The sequence below is a fragment of the Natator depressus genome, chromosome 1 (assembly GCF_965152275.1).
Source record: "Natator depressus isolate rNatDep1 chromosome 1, rNatDep2.hap1, whole genome shotgun sequence".
In the NCBI taxonomy this organism is placed as follows: Eukaryota; Metazoa; Chordata; order Testudines; family Cheloniidae; genus Natator; species Natator depressus.
This window is the reverse complement of record NC_134234.1, coordinates 2,891,076-2,904,699: the sequence shown is the minus strand read 5'-3', so window position 1 is coordinate 2,904,699 and position 13,624 is coordinate 2,891,076. Positions and strand designations below refer to the sequence as shown.

The 13,624-nt window shown below is 43.8% G+C and overlaps 1 protein-coding gene across 1 annotated transcript; it reads right to left on the bottom strand.

The window, feature by feature from the left end:
* Window positions 1-12,326: 12,326 nt before the first annotated feature.
* On the bottom strand, window positions 12,327-13,331 carry LOC141980997 (olfactory receptor 52E8-like). Its single transcript, XM_074942822.1, has one exon. It carries the CDS (start codon window positions 13,329-13,331, stop codon window positions 12,327-12,329), a length of 1,005 nt encoding a protein of 334 aa, XP_074798923.1.
* Between the last annotated feature and the right edge of the window lie 293 nt (window positions 13,332-13,624).

Genomic DNA, 13,624 nt, shown 5'->3' with positions numbered 1-13,624 from the left:
GTGCGTTAGTCACTGACTAATGCGAAGGCAGCATGCCCGAGGCCTGTTTAAGGTTTGAACATTCAACTCACAAGAGTTATAAGCATTGTAGTGTTTTCCCCATGTGTTCTTCAAAAGTTGTGTGTGGCTTTTCTGGGTTGCTAGAAAACCTGTCTTTGTATCTTTGCAGCATTGTTAACCACTGTGCTTTTGCAACTGGTAGTAACTCAATACAGATATTCACCAATGCAATGCAGTGATGTGCCTCAGTTTCCCCTTCCACAGAAACAGACTCCAACGACAAACTGCTGAGCTTGAATTAATATGCAAACTAGATACCAGTAACTTGGCTTTGAATGGAGGCTGGATCATTACACATATTGAATCTATTTCCCCATGTTAAGTATCCTCACACCTTCTTGTCAACTGTCTAAATGGGCCATCTTGATTATCACTACAAAAGTTTTTTTCTCATGCTGATAATAGGTCATCTTAATTAATTAGCCTCTCACAGTTTCTATGACAACTTCCACCTTCTCTGTATGTATATATTGTCGTGGAAAAATTAACCATGCGTTGTGTTTGGACCAGAACAAAGCCTGAGGCTTCTTTATTTAAGCACGCACCTACAGGGAGAGTCAGCTGGAGCTGCTCTGACATAAACAGAAATACAGGAGCTTATATTGCTGAAAACCACAATTTGCCAAACCCACTTTCTTTAACAGCATTTTCCTTATTTGGCATTTAGTGCAAGCTTCAACAGTAGCTTTGCCTTACTTGGAGTTTAGCAAAAACGAGTTTTTTCTGTTATTGATAGGTGTTTCTTTTGCAGTTAATGGTTTTTTTTTTAACTTTTAGCGGTTGTGGTTACATTTTTTAAGCTGTGCTGTTGCAATTGCCCCTTAATGGAATTTTCCTCACTCTCTTCTTATGCTTCATATACACAGTTATACACAAGTTTCACACACTGAGCTTGACCAAAGTTTTAGGCCTAGAAGTTTAGGCCTGCTAGATTTTTCCTTTACATTATCTATCTTCTTACTCTATGTTCCATTCTATGCATCCGATGAAGTGGGCTGTCGCCAATGAAAGCTTATGCTCTAATAAATTTGTTAGTCTCTAAGGTGCCACAAGTACTCCTGTTCTTTTTAGGTGTATTATGGTATCCCTGCTGTGACAAGCTTTGAGCCTGTTTACAGGTGTTAGGTGAGAAGCCCTATCTCCATAGAGCTTGTTCTTTACTACTCCTAGCATGTCCAAAAGCTTTTCCCCAAAATCATGCATGTTACACCTTTTCATAGGATTTACTGTCAGTACCAAACTCTTTATTGTAAGATTTATCATTTGCTTCAAGCTTTGCATCATGAGATTTAACAATAACACCAAATCTTTTATCACAGGTAGGTGTTTTCAAGTATTTTTTATAATACCAAGCCTTCTGCTTGTACAGTTTGGTTTGTTCAATATCCATTGTGTCTTTCAACTCCTCCCCGAACCTTACCATGTGTTTATTTACTGGGTTTCCTTTCCTCTCAGTGCCCCTTTCAGCAGGGATTTCAGTTGAAGGTCATCTTTGGGGTCTTTGCATTCCAGGGTCTGGTGAGGTAAGGACGTAAAGGGACTTTGCATGTTGGCTAGACCTCTGTGGTGCTGCTTCCCAACTCCAGGGTTATGCTCATTCAAACAATCCACCTCTCTGCTCGGGCTTTCCTGCACTCCCCACTCCCAGCACTGGGACTTTCCCACCCCTTTCCCAGAGGGTTGTGATCTGTGCTCTCTGGGCTAAGAGGTGTGCCTTTCCCAGCAGCTCTTTCCGGGCAACTGCCTCCTTACCAGCCCAGGATATTTCTTCCTCCCCTCTGCCAGGTGGGTCATTAGCATTTTCACAGACAACCCTTTATTCAGTAGGATCTGCATCCTGTTTTAAAGAGACAGAGTTAGTTTTCACAAGCACGTCAGGAACAAAGTCCTGAAAAATGGAGAGCTGGATTTGGGTACCCTCCGTCATCCCTCTGTCTACAGTTCCCTCTCAAAGCCTGCGACACAGGTTGGGTGCCTGGGTGCACAGATGCTGAATCAGCCATTCTGTCCTGGGCATCCCCCCCTTGTGATCAGTGAGGGGACATTCCTGTCCTCCCCCAGTTTCCTCCTGAGCCCCGCTACATGCATACCCAATGCTCTCTATCCTCTGTTCAGCGGTGAAGGGCTCCGACCTAAAAGCCTGGAAAGTTTTCTCATCTGCAGGCACTACACCCCGCAGCTCTTTCTGAGGTGGTGTTGCTTCCAGCGGCAGTGTTAAAGGAACCCTCAGATCCCCCCTCAGTGGTTCATACGATTCCATCACCTTTCTCTGGGCTCCCCTCTGGAAGACATCTTCCTTTGCTCCTGAGCATGGGATTTTCCCCTTGCTAAACTGAATCTGGACGTTTTTCTCCCTGACACTTCTCCCACTCTGAGGAGATGTCACCTTCAGCTTCAGGGCAGGAGCTGGTCTCAAACAGCTGCACCTCTGGAAGCATGCAGCTTCTCCCTGCTGCAGAGGAATCAAGGAGATGCTCTCTCATTCCTTCAGCACTTCCTGGGACTTTATCCTTGCCCTCTGGGGTCCCAGCAGATTGTTCCTTCTTGGTGCAAGCTTACTCCTTAACGCCCCGAGCTACACAGAAGAAATCATTGCCAAGTAGGATAGTATAACAAGGTGCTGGGCATGAACTTCTGAGCCAGCCCTCTGTCACGGCATCCCAAAGAGCTTCAGCTTTGGCAAACCTTACCAAGCAGTAACTGTAGTGGGGATTCGACCATTAGAAATATAGATAGCTGGGTTTGTGATAATCCAGAACAATACATGGTGAATTGCCTGGGTTGTGTGAAGGTAGCAGATCTCGCAAGACGTCCAGACCCACTTATGTGAAGTGTTGGGGAGAAGCTGGTGGTCGTGGTACATGTAGTGCCAGTAACAGAGGGACAGGTAGGAGAGAGGTCCTGGAGGCCAAATTTAGTCTGGAAGGCAGGAGATTAAGATCCAGGACCTCCATAGCAGCATTCTCTGAAATGCTTCCCGTTCCACCGCAGGGCCAGGCAGAGAGACAGAGCTGCAGGATCTCAATGTGCGGATGAGACGAGGGAGGAGTGGTTTAGATTTATTAAGAACTGGGGGAAATTTCTGGAAAGGAGGAGATTATATAGGAAGGGTGGGCTCCACCTTAACCAACATGGAACCAGATTGGTGGCATGTAAAAATAAAAAGGTGATCAAGGATTTTTTTAAACTAAGGGCTGGGGGAAAGATGATGGTGCTGAGGAGCACATAGAATCATAGACCCACAGGGGAAGAAGGGACCGTAAGGGTCACCTAGTTTAACCCCCTGCCAAGATGGAGGATTTGTTGTGTCTAAACCACCCAAGATAGATGGCTACCCAGCCACCTTGTGAAAACCTCCAGGGAAGGAGCTTCCACAACCTCCCAAGGCGTCTGGTCCATTCCTCAGCTGGGTTTACACTTAGGAAGTTTTTCCTGAGATTTAATCTAAATCTGCTCTGCTGTAGTTTGAACCCACTGACTCTCGTTCTGCCCTCTGTGGCAAGAAAGAACAACTTTTCTCCATCTTTTTTACGGCAGCTTTTCATGTATTTGAAGACCGCTATCATATCCCTTCTTAGTCTCCCCTTTTCCAAACTAAACATTGAACCATAGAACTGGCAGGCACCTCAAGAGGTCATCTAGTCCAGTCCCCTGCACTCATGGCAGGACTAAGTATTTTCTAGAGCATCCCTGACAGGTGTTTGTCCAACCTGCTCTTAAAAGTCCCCAACGATGGAAATTCCACAACCTCCCTAGGCAATTTATTCCAGTGCTAACCACCCTGACAGTTAGGAAGTTTTTCCTCATGTCCAACCTAAACCTCCCTTGCAGCAATTTAAGCCCATTGCTTCTTGTGATATCCTTGGAGATTAAGGAGAACAACTTTTCTCCCTCCTCCTTGAAACAACCTTTTTAGATATTTGTAAAATTTTATCATGTCCCCTGATGAACGCTGTGGGGTACCAGGAAATACCAGTGGATCTTGAGGGCTTGTAGAGCCTACATCTGGGTCCAGCCTTCTTAAAGGGGTCCTGCCAGCCAACTCACTGACTCAGGTCATCAAAGGAAGAGCACCAGTGAGCCTTCTGAACTGAAGTGCGAAGGCCGGCCTGAGGGAGATGGTTCCTCAGGTGAAGATCACATTTGAAGAGAATGGCAATGAGCTGTGGGTGACAAGGAGGGAGGAGGGAGAACAAGTTACCATTCCCTGGGAAAGATGTGGTGGGAGACTGCCAGTCCTAGTTCAAGCAGTGCCCAAGGGCTGGTTCCTGCGCAGGGGGCTAACTTAAGGGCGTTGCCAGAGAAGCATCAAGAAGTCTTTTCTAAGGATGAGGTGACCACTTCTAATGAGTGTCTCAAAGGGGTCCATGACAGGCCAAAGGCAGCCAGTGAAGTTGCTCACAGTACAACTAAAAACACAGCCAAAAGTAGCAAAAGGGCTTATGATCACAAGCCTAATGTGCCTCTCATCAGACCTGGTAACTGGGTACCTGTTCATAACTACAAACACCGGAGACATAATAAACTGCAGGAGAAGTGGGCGTCAAAGCCCTCATAGTGGTCACTCACAACAATCCCAAACTGCCGGTTTGCACTATGCAGCCTGAACGAGGCAGTCCTCGTAGCAGTAGAGTAGCACTTAGGGACAAGACAAAACGTTGGACTTTTAGTCTGACCAGGGCTCATGGAGGCCTAGAGCAGCATGTCCCAGGGAGACTGAAACCAGTGTGGCAAACTCAAAATCTGATGACAATGGACAGATCCTTCAAATTGACCTCGTGTTACCCGGGGACAGGGCAATACAACATATGGGTAATGAGTTGCCAGTCTTAAGAAGGTACCAGAGAACTGCTAGGGGTGTGTTGCCTGTTAAACTTAGAGATGATTATGTGATTGGTATTATGTCATGTTTTAATGAATATTGTCATGTATAGTATAAAGTGGACATGGGAGGTTAAATATATGAAATGTTCTGAATCATTATTAATATTAATCAATGTATATGATGCTGGTAAATGTTGTTAATATTGGGCCCAGATGTGCTAGTGTGAACATTCTGGCTGTGGCAGAATTTTAGCCAGGGGGAATGTAATGGGTCTTTTGGCCCCTCACAGAAACGTCGTGAGGATTTTTGTTTGGCCAGCTCCCAGTACCGAAAGGAAGAGAAAGGGTCAACGGGAAACCAGGCCCCTGAGACTCACAGGATCCAGGGGCAATGGGGAGAGGTCAATGCTCCTGGTAAGCCTGATAGACAGGGCAGGCAGGAAAATAAGGGAGTCAGGAGGCTGGGGGGGGGCGGGGGGGTCAGGGGTCCCATCCTCCATGTGTGCTGGGGCTGCCTGGTCCATAGTGGGGCTGAGATAAGGAGAGACCAGAGGCCCGGGCTGAGCTGGGAGCAGAGCTGTGTTGGCCAGAGCCAGAGGTGTCAGAGAAGCATCTCAGGGAGCAGTCAGTTCTGGAAGCAGAGCCAGAGCAATGTGTGGCCCCAGCTCTGCACAGACAGCTGGCACAGGAAACCTTGAGCGAACCGCCCAATGACCACAAGATGCATCAAGGTACGAAGGTACCAGGCCAGGTTTATTGTCAATGAAGCACAGTACTAATATCCCTCAGACTCTACCAGACCACAAGTACAGGTTTTCCCATCACAATGGGCCAGCTCAGTGAACAGCGGGGCTTCCTATTCCTCCCTAGGCTAGACGAAGACATTCCCTCTGAGATACATCTTAGTACCCGATACAAACAAGTTACGTACTGCCCCTCTGACATCGTTAGTTACTGCCCCCTGATGTGGGTAGTAAGTTGGTTTGATCAAAACATCTTTATCATGTACTGTATCCTGACCTTATCTTTTAGGAGGGGTCAGCGTGTTCCTGTTATTTTTTTATAACCATCCTCGTATCAGGATATTCTGGTACCACTTGATATCGGGATGTGTTTGCGTGAGTGCTTTGTGCCCAGAACTCCTTAGGAACGTGTATTTCTGCAGTATCCACCCTGTTCTTGCCAGATTCTGTGAGCAGGTCCTGCCTCTTGCTCACAGCTTGTCTTGGTTTTATATCAGTAAAGCTTTCACTACTTCCTTTGCCCAGGCTTATGTCTCAGGCTCTCTTCCGACTACATTCCCCCACTTTTTTGTCTTTTTATCAGGAGGATGTTCGCCCATCATCCCAGAAAACCATAATGCACGGACTGAAGACGGCCCCGTGGCTAAACACTGTTATAAGGCTACCTAACTTTCCTGTCCACACATTCATGCCCCATCTGTCCTTCAGTCTGCACATTTCCTCATACGACTGATGGACGGATTTTATTTTTTAATTGTTTTTAGTTTCTCACAGTGGACCTGTGAATGTGAGGCCCAGGACCACATCTGAGGAGGATGGTGTATAGTTTTGCTCTGATAACCTGTGGGTGACATGAAGAGGCCTTTATACTTAGTTGGTGGTCGAGGAAATGGGCTTTGTTCAGGATTATAAGTGGATTGTTCTTATACCTTATAGAATATTATAGGTATATATACTAATATATATGAGGGATTACATGATTTTTTTGAATAGTTAAAAACCCAGACATATTCCCTATATAACTTATAATACATGATATTAGATGAGTAATGTCGATAGTCGGTATGCAGACATAGATGTAAATGCATATATAATAATATATGTTTGTACCTTAAACAGTTCTCATAGGACACTTTTGGTTCAACACACCTCACAGAGTATCCAAGTGTACAGATGTCCAACAGCCCTTACAAACTGCACAAGTACAAACATTTGTTTTTTAAAACATTAATAAGCATTTGATTATTCCTTATAATGATTATTCATTACTGTGGCAGTGTTGATAGCCAGTTCCATTGCTTTCTGAACCCAGTGTTGTAATGTGGCTTTTTTGGTTTGAGGTTGCAGATAGCAACACATTCCCATCAGTGCAGTTACTGCTATGGCTTGTATTCCCATCAGCGTTACATGTGTTCGGACTAATGGGTGTAGAGCGACATCCCATGGAATTGCCCACCAAGGTGTTTCCCCCTCTCTTTCTATTTCTTTGCTTCGTTGTTGGATAAGATAAGCTATGGGTATTAAGGCTTCCTTGGTTCTTGCCACCAAGTCATGTATGTCGAATTGTAATCACTCCAGCTGGGGAAACAATTTACTCAATAAATCTTGTAGGTTGCCAGAAGAAGTAATAATTTCATTGGCACTACTTGCTGGTCAAAAGGCATGGGTTTCGATTTGGACAGTGCTAGTGACTTGCACACAAAATTCTCTATTGATTTCAGAACAAATGTTTCCATGCATAGAAAAATTGGAATAGCCCAGAGCACACACCCCATCTTGTATTTGTATCAGCTCATTGATTAGTTCTTTTTGTACCAATCGGGCCCAGACTCTTTTTGTGTCATTGGTATTAATTGTGGCATAGCATTCACACAGCCACCATCCATTACGTTTTGCACAACAAGCCTGATTAGTTTCTAAGACAGTTTTAGTCACTAGGTGCACAGTGGGATAGTGCTGTACATAAGTATTATTTACCAACGTTCCCATACTGTTGGCATAATACACTTTGACTGGATTTTGCATTTACCTTGGGATGGCCATAATGCTATGAAGGCTTTTATTGTTATAACGATTTAAACTTGAAACCTTATTAAATGTAGCAGATTGCAAAAACACTGGACTTTTTGCTCCTGTATTTATTTTCAAATGGCTGCACAGTCCAGTATTTTTGGCCAGTCTTGTATTTTTAATTGTAATAAGCTTTGTTGGATGAGTAGAATGGAAGAATTACTTCTGTGTCTTGCTTACAACATACCTACCAATACATCCCAAAATTATGTTTGCTTCTTTTTAAACAGCGGTACACTGTTGACTCATATTTAGATTGTGGTCCACAATGACACCTAGATACCTTTCCTCAGTACTCCTTCTTAGGTAGTCATTTCCCATTTTGTATGTGTGCAACTGATTGTTCCTTCTTAAGTGTGTCCAGATCATTTTGAATTTTCATCCTATCCTCCAAAGCAGCTGCAACCCTTCCCAGCTTGGTATCATCTGCAAATGTAATAAGTGTACTCTCTATGCCATTGTCAAGGTTCCTTCCCCACTCTGAACTCTAGGGTACAGATGTGGGGAGCTGCATGAAAACCTCCTGAGCTTACTTTTACCAGCTTAGGTTAAAACTTCCCCAAGGTACAAACTATTTTACCCTTTGCCCTTGGAACTCCACTGCCACCACCAAACTTTATCTGGGTTCCTGAGAAAACGTTATTTGGAAATGTCTTTCCCCCCAAAATCCTCCCAACCCTTGCACCCCACTTCCTGGGGAAGGTTTGGTAAAAATCCTCACCAATTTGCATAGGTGACCACAGACCCAAACCCTTGGATCTTAGAACGATGGAAAAGCATTCAGTTTCCTTACAAGAAGACTTTTAATAGAAGTGAAAAAGAATCCCCTCTGTAAAATCAGGATGGTAGATACCTTACAGGGTAATTAGATTCAAAACATAGAGAATCCCTCTAGGCAAAACCTTAAGTTACAAAAAGGACACACAGACAGGAATATTTATTCTATTCAGCACAGCTATTTTCTCAGCCATTTAAAGAAATCAGAATCTAATGCATCTCTAGCTAGATTACTTATGAAGTTCTAAGACTCCATTCTTGTTCTGTCCCTGGCAAAAGCATCACACAGACAGACACAGACCCTTTGTTTTTCTCCCTCCTCCAAGCTTTTGAAAGTGTCTTGTCTCCTCCTTGGTCATTTTGGTCAGGTGCCAGTGAGGTTACCTTTAGCTTCTTAACCCTTTACAGGTGAAAGGATTTTTCCTCTGGCCAGGAGGGATTTTAAAGGTGATTACCCTTCCCTTTATATTTATGACAGCCATGATCTAAATCGTTGATGAAGACATTGAAAAGAACCAGACCCAGAACTGATCCCTCTCGTTATGCCCTTCCAGCCTGACTGTGAACCATTGATAACTACTCTCTGGGAGCAGTTTTCCAACCAATTATCCACCCACATTATAGTAGCTCCATCTAGGTTGTATTTCCCTAGTTTCTTAATGAGCAGGTTATGCAAGACTATCAAAAGCCTTACTAAAGTTGAGATATACCACATCTACCTCTTCCCCCCATCCATAAGGCTTGTTACCCTGTCAAAGAAAGATATCAGGTTGGTTTGACATGATTTGTTCTTGACAAATCCATGCTGACTATCACTTATCACCTTGTTATCTTCTAGATGTTTGCAAATTGATTCCTTAATTATTTGCTCCATTATCTTACCTGGCACAGAAGTTAAGCTGACTGGTCTGTAATTGCCTGGTTTCCCATGTTTCCCCTTTTATAGATAGGCACTATTGTGCTGTTTTCCAGTCTTCTGGAATCTCCCTGTCTTCCATAACTTTTCAAAGTTAATAGCTAATGGCTCAGATATCTCCTCAGCCAGTTCCTTGAATATTCTAGGCTGCATTTCATCAGGCCCTGGTGACTTGAATACATCTAACTTGTCTAAGTAACTTTTAACTTGTTCTTTACCTATTTTAGCATTTGAACCTACCCAATTTTCACTGACATTCTCTATGGCAAACTTCTTGGTGAAAACCAAAACAAAGAAGTCATTTAGCACTTCTGCCATTACCACATGTTCTGTTATTGTTTTTCCCTCTTCATTTAGTAACGGGCCTACCCTGTCCTTGGTCTTCCTCTTGCTTCTAATATATTTGTAGAATGTTTTCTTGTTACTCTTTATGTCTCTAGCTAATTTGATCTAGCTAGTCTTACTAATCTTACTCCTAAATATATGTGTTATTTGTTTATATTCCGCCTTTGTAATTTGACCTTGTTTCCACTTGTTGTAGGACTCTTTTTTGATTTTTTGATAATTTGAGATCTGCTGGTTAAGCCAGGGTGCTCTCTTGCCATACTTCCTGTCTTTCTTACGCAGTGGGATAGTTTGCTCCTGTGCCCTTAATAATGTCTCTCTGAAAAACTGCCAGATGTCTTCTATTGTTTTTCCCCTTAGACTTGCTTCCCATGAGATCTTACCTACCAACTCCCTGAGTTTGCTAAAGCCTCCCTTCTTGAAATCCATTGTCTTTATTTTGCTGTTTTCCCTTCTAACATTCCTTGGAATCATGAACTCTATCATTTCATGATCACTTTCTCCCAAGCTGCCTTCCATTTTCAATTTCTCAACCAGTTCCCCCTTGTTTGTCAAAATCAAGTCTAGAACAGCCTCTCCCCTAGTAGTTTCTAGAAGCCTCCACCTTCTGGAACAAAAAAATTGTCTCCAATACATTCCAATAACTTATTGCATAATCTGTGCCCTGCGGTGTTATTTTTCCCAACAGATGTCTGGACAGTTGAAATCCCCCATTACCACCAAGTCCTCTGCTTTGGATGTTTTTGTTAGTTGTTTGAAAAACTCCTCATCCACCTCTTCTTGGACTGTACCCACTCAGTATTTGAGACTGTTTATTCAAATTGTTATTGCCAGTGTTTTCATAGTGTCCCAATCTGGGGGGTACAGTAAATTTTCGCAGCTGGGCCTGGGTTTTCCAAAGACCACTTCATGAGGACTAATTCCTGTTGTGCAATTTGGGAATCTCTGGATTCTCATCAGAACACATGGAAGCATCATGTTCCAGTTTGTTCCCAGCTCATTGCATACTTTGGATAATTCAATTTTAGAAGACTTGTTCATTTTTACCTTTAAACCCACCAAATCCCACTTCTCTCCCAGAGCTGAGATAGAAACCAGGAGTCCTGATGGAGTCTCTTTCTCTTCAGAGTTAGTAAGAAAATTAGAATATACATTAAATTTTTCAATCTAACCAATGTCCCTTACATAACTTCCCATAAGATGTCAGAATATGTTAGTATGAGAGCTGAGGGGGTTTAATATATATTTTTCTTTTTTTTCTATAGGAATTAGATACAGCGCTCCTGTCAGCTCATTGCTGTTATCTGCCAAAAACTAGAGTTTTCAAGAGCCTAAGTAGCCCCTGGAATCACGGTGAAAGTTGCCTCCCACAAACAAAATCTAAAATTGTTCCCTTCCAGGTGGTGGCAAGGGGAGGGAGGTGGAAATCATCCTGTGAGTGACAGGGGTAGGGAAGGATAAGAGTGAGAGAGAGGGGCAAGTCCTTGGGGAAGAAGCAAAGCAGGGGCAAAACTCTGGCAGAAAGGGATGGTATTTGGGGGCTGCAGTTACCAGCAATTAGAAAGGTGGCAACCCAGTGAATGGTACATTTACCGACTCCCCAGTTTGTAATGTTGACACAGCACAGTGACTTCAGGAAAGGTTTTAATGTGTCTTTGACTGCCCAGTAAGTGATTCAGGAAAGAAGTCTCAGAACTATGTCATCGGTCAGCTATGCACAGAGCTTGCTTTGAAAGCCAGAGCACCAGGAGGAAAATTTAGGTCCCTTTGTGAGTAAATAGCTGGACCAGCTTGTCAAGATTCCTTCCCCACTCTGAACTCTAGGGTACAGACGTGGGGACCTGCATGAAAACCTCCTAAGCTTACTTTTACCAGCTTAGGTTAAAACTTCCCCAAGGTACAAACTTTTGCCTTTGGACTTTGCCTTAGGACTTTTGCCATTTTACCTTTTGCCCTTGGACTTATTGCTGCCACCACCAAATGTCTAACAGGGATATAATTTGGAAAGAGTCGGTTTGGAAACGTCTTTCCCCCAAAATCCTCCCAAACATTACACCCCCTTTCCTGGGGAAGGCTTAATAAAAATCCTCACCAATTTGCATAGGTGAACACAGACCCAAACCCTTGGATCTTAAGAACAATGAAACAGCATTCAGTTTCTTAAAAGAAGAATTTTAATAGAAGAAAAAGTAAAAAGAATCACCTCTGTAAAATCAGGATGGTAAATACCTTACAGGGTTATCAGATTCAAAACATAGAGAATCCCTCTAGGCAAAACATTAAGTTACAAAAAGACACAAAAACAGGAATCTCCATTCCATTCAGCACAACTTATTTTCTCACCCATTTAAAGAAATCAGAATCTAATGCATCTCTAGCTAGATTACTTACTAAGTTCTAAGACTCCATTCCTGTTCTGTCCCCGGCAAAAGCATCACACAGCCAGAGAGAGAGGCTTTATTTCTCCCTCCCCCCAGCTTTTGAAAGTATCTTGTCTCCTCATTGGTGATTTTGGTCAGGTGCCAGCGAAGTTATCCTAGATTCTTAACCCTTTACAGGTGAAAGGGTTTTTACTTGGGCAAGGAGTGATTTTAAAGGTGTTTACCTTTCCCTTTATATTTATGACACAGCCTGTCCCAGATTTCTTTGGTCCTCATACCATAGATGATGGGGTGTACCATGGGGGGCACCACAAGGTACACATTGGCAATGATAATGTGGAAATGCAGGGCCACGTTGTGGCCAAACCTGTGCATGAGGAAGGAGAAGAGAGCAGGTGTGTAAGAGGCTAAGATGACAAAGATGTGGGAGCCACAGGTCACAAAAGTCTTGACTCGGGCATCCCATGTGGGGAGGCTGAAGATGGCCCTGAGGATCTGGATATAGGACACAGTGATAAAAAACACATCCAGACCAGTCACCAAGAATGCCACAGAGAGGCTGTAATAACTACTGACACGGATGTCAGCACAGGCCAGCTTCACCAGGGCTATGTGCTCACAGTAAGAGTGGGGGATGATGTTGGTTCTGCAATATGGCCAACGCCTTGCCAGGAAGGGATAGGGCAGTATAAGTGTGCCACCACGCAGCACCACGGCCAGACCAATCTTGGCCACCAGGGGGTTTGTCAGGATGGTGGAATGTCTCAGTGGATTGCAGATGGCCACATAGCGATCAAAAGCCATGGCCACGAGGATTCCAGACTCCATCACTGAGAAGCAGTGAATGAAGTACATCTGCGTGAGGCAGGCACTGAAATTGATCTCCCTGGAAATGAACCAAAAGATTGCCAGCATTTTGGGTAGAATGGCTGTGGACAGGACCAGGTCGCTGATGGCCAGCATGCAGAGGAAATAGTACATGGGCCCATGGAGGTTCGGCTCCATCTTCACAATGAACAGGATGGTGACATTCCCCAAGATGGCTATGATGTACATGGTACAGAAGAGGATGGAGATCCAGACATGGGCCATCTCCATGCCAGGAATGCCCAGCAGGATGAAGGTGGAGGGGTTGATGAAGTCGGTTGTGTTGTAATCTGACATTGAGTAGGGCAGAAGGTGTCCAGCTCTGAGGAAGAATGCTGCCTCCTGCATGTACCGTACATTCCCCTGATGTCGTGTATATGCCCAGAGTCTAGGATGATGGCTGAAGTACGAATGCCTGGATGGAGAGAATGTTAACATAAGACACTACATGCACTACGAAAGGCGGTTCTTATGGTTGAAGCAGATTAGTCACTCTTCACACACAAAAAATGACATTTTCATTGTTCAGATAAATGAATTATTAACAACTGACCCTACTAATGCCAATTCCATATTTTATGGTGCTACATGCATCAATCATTCAGTGGGGGGAACCTTAGTAGGGACCAGCAGGAAACACA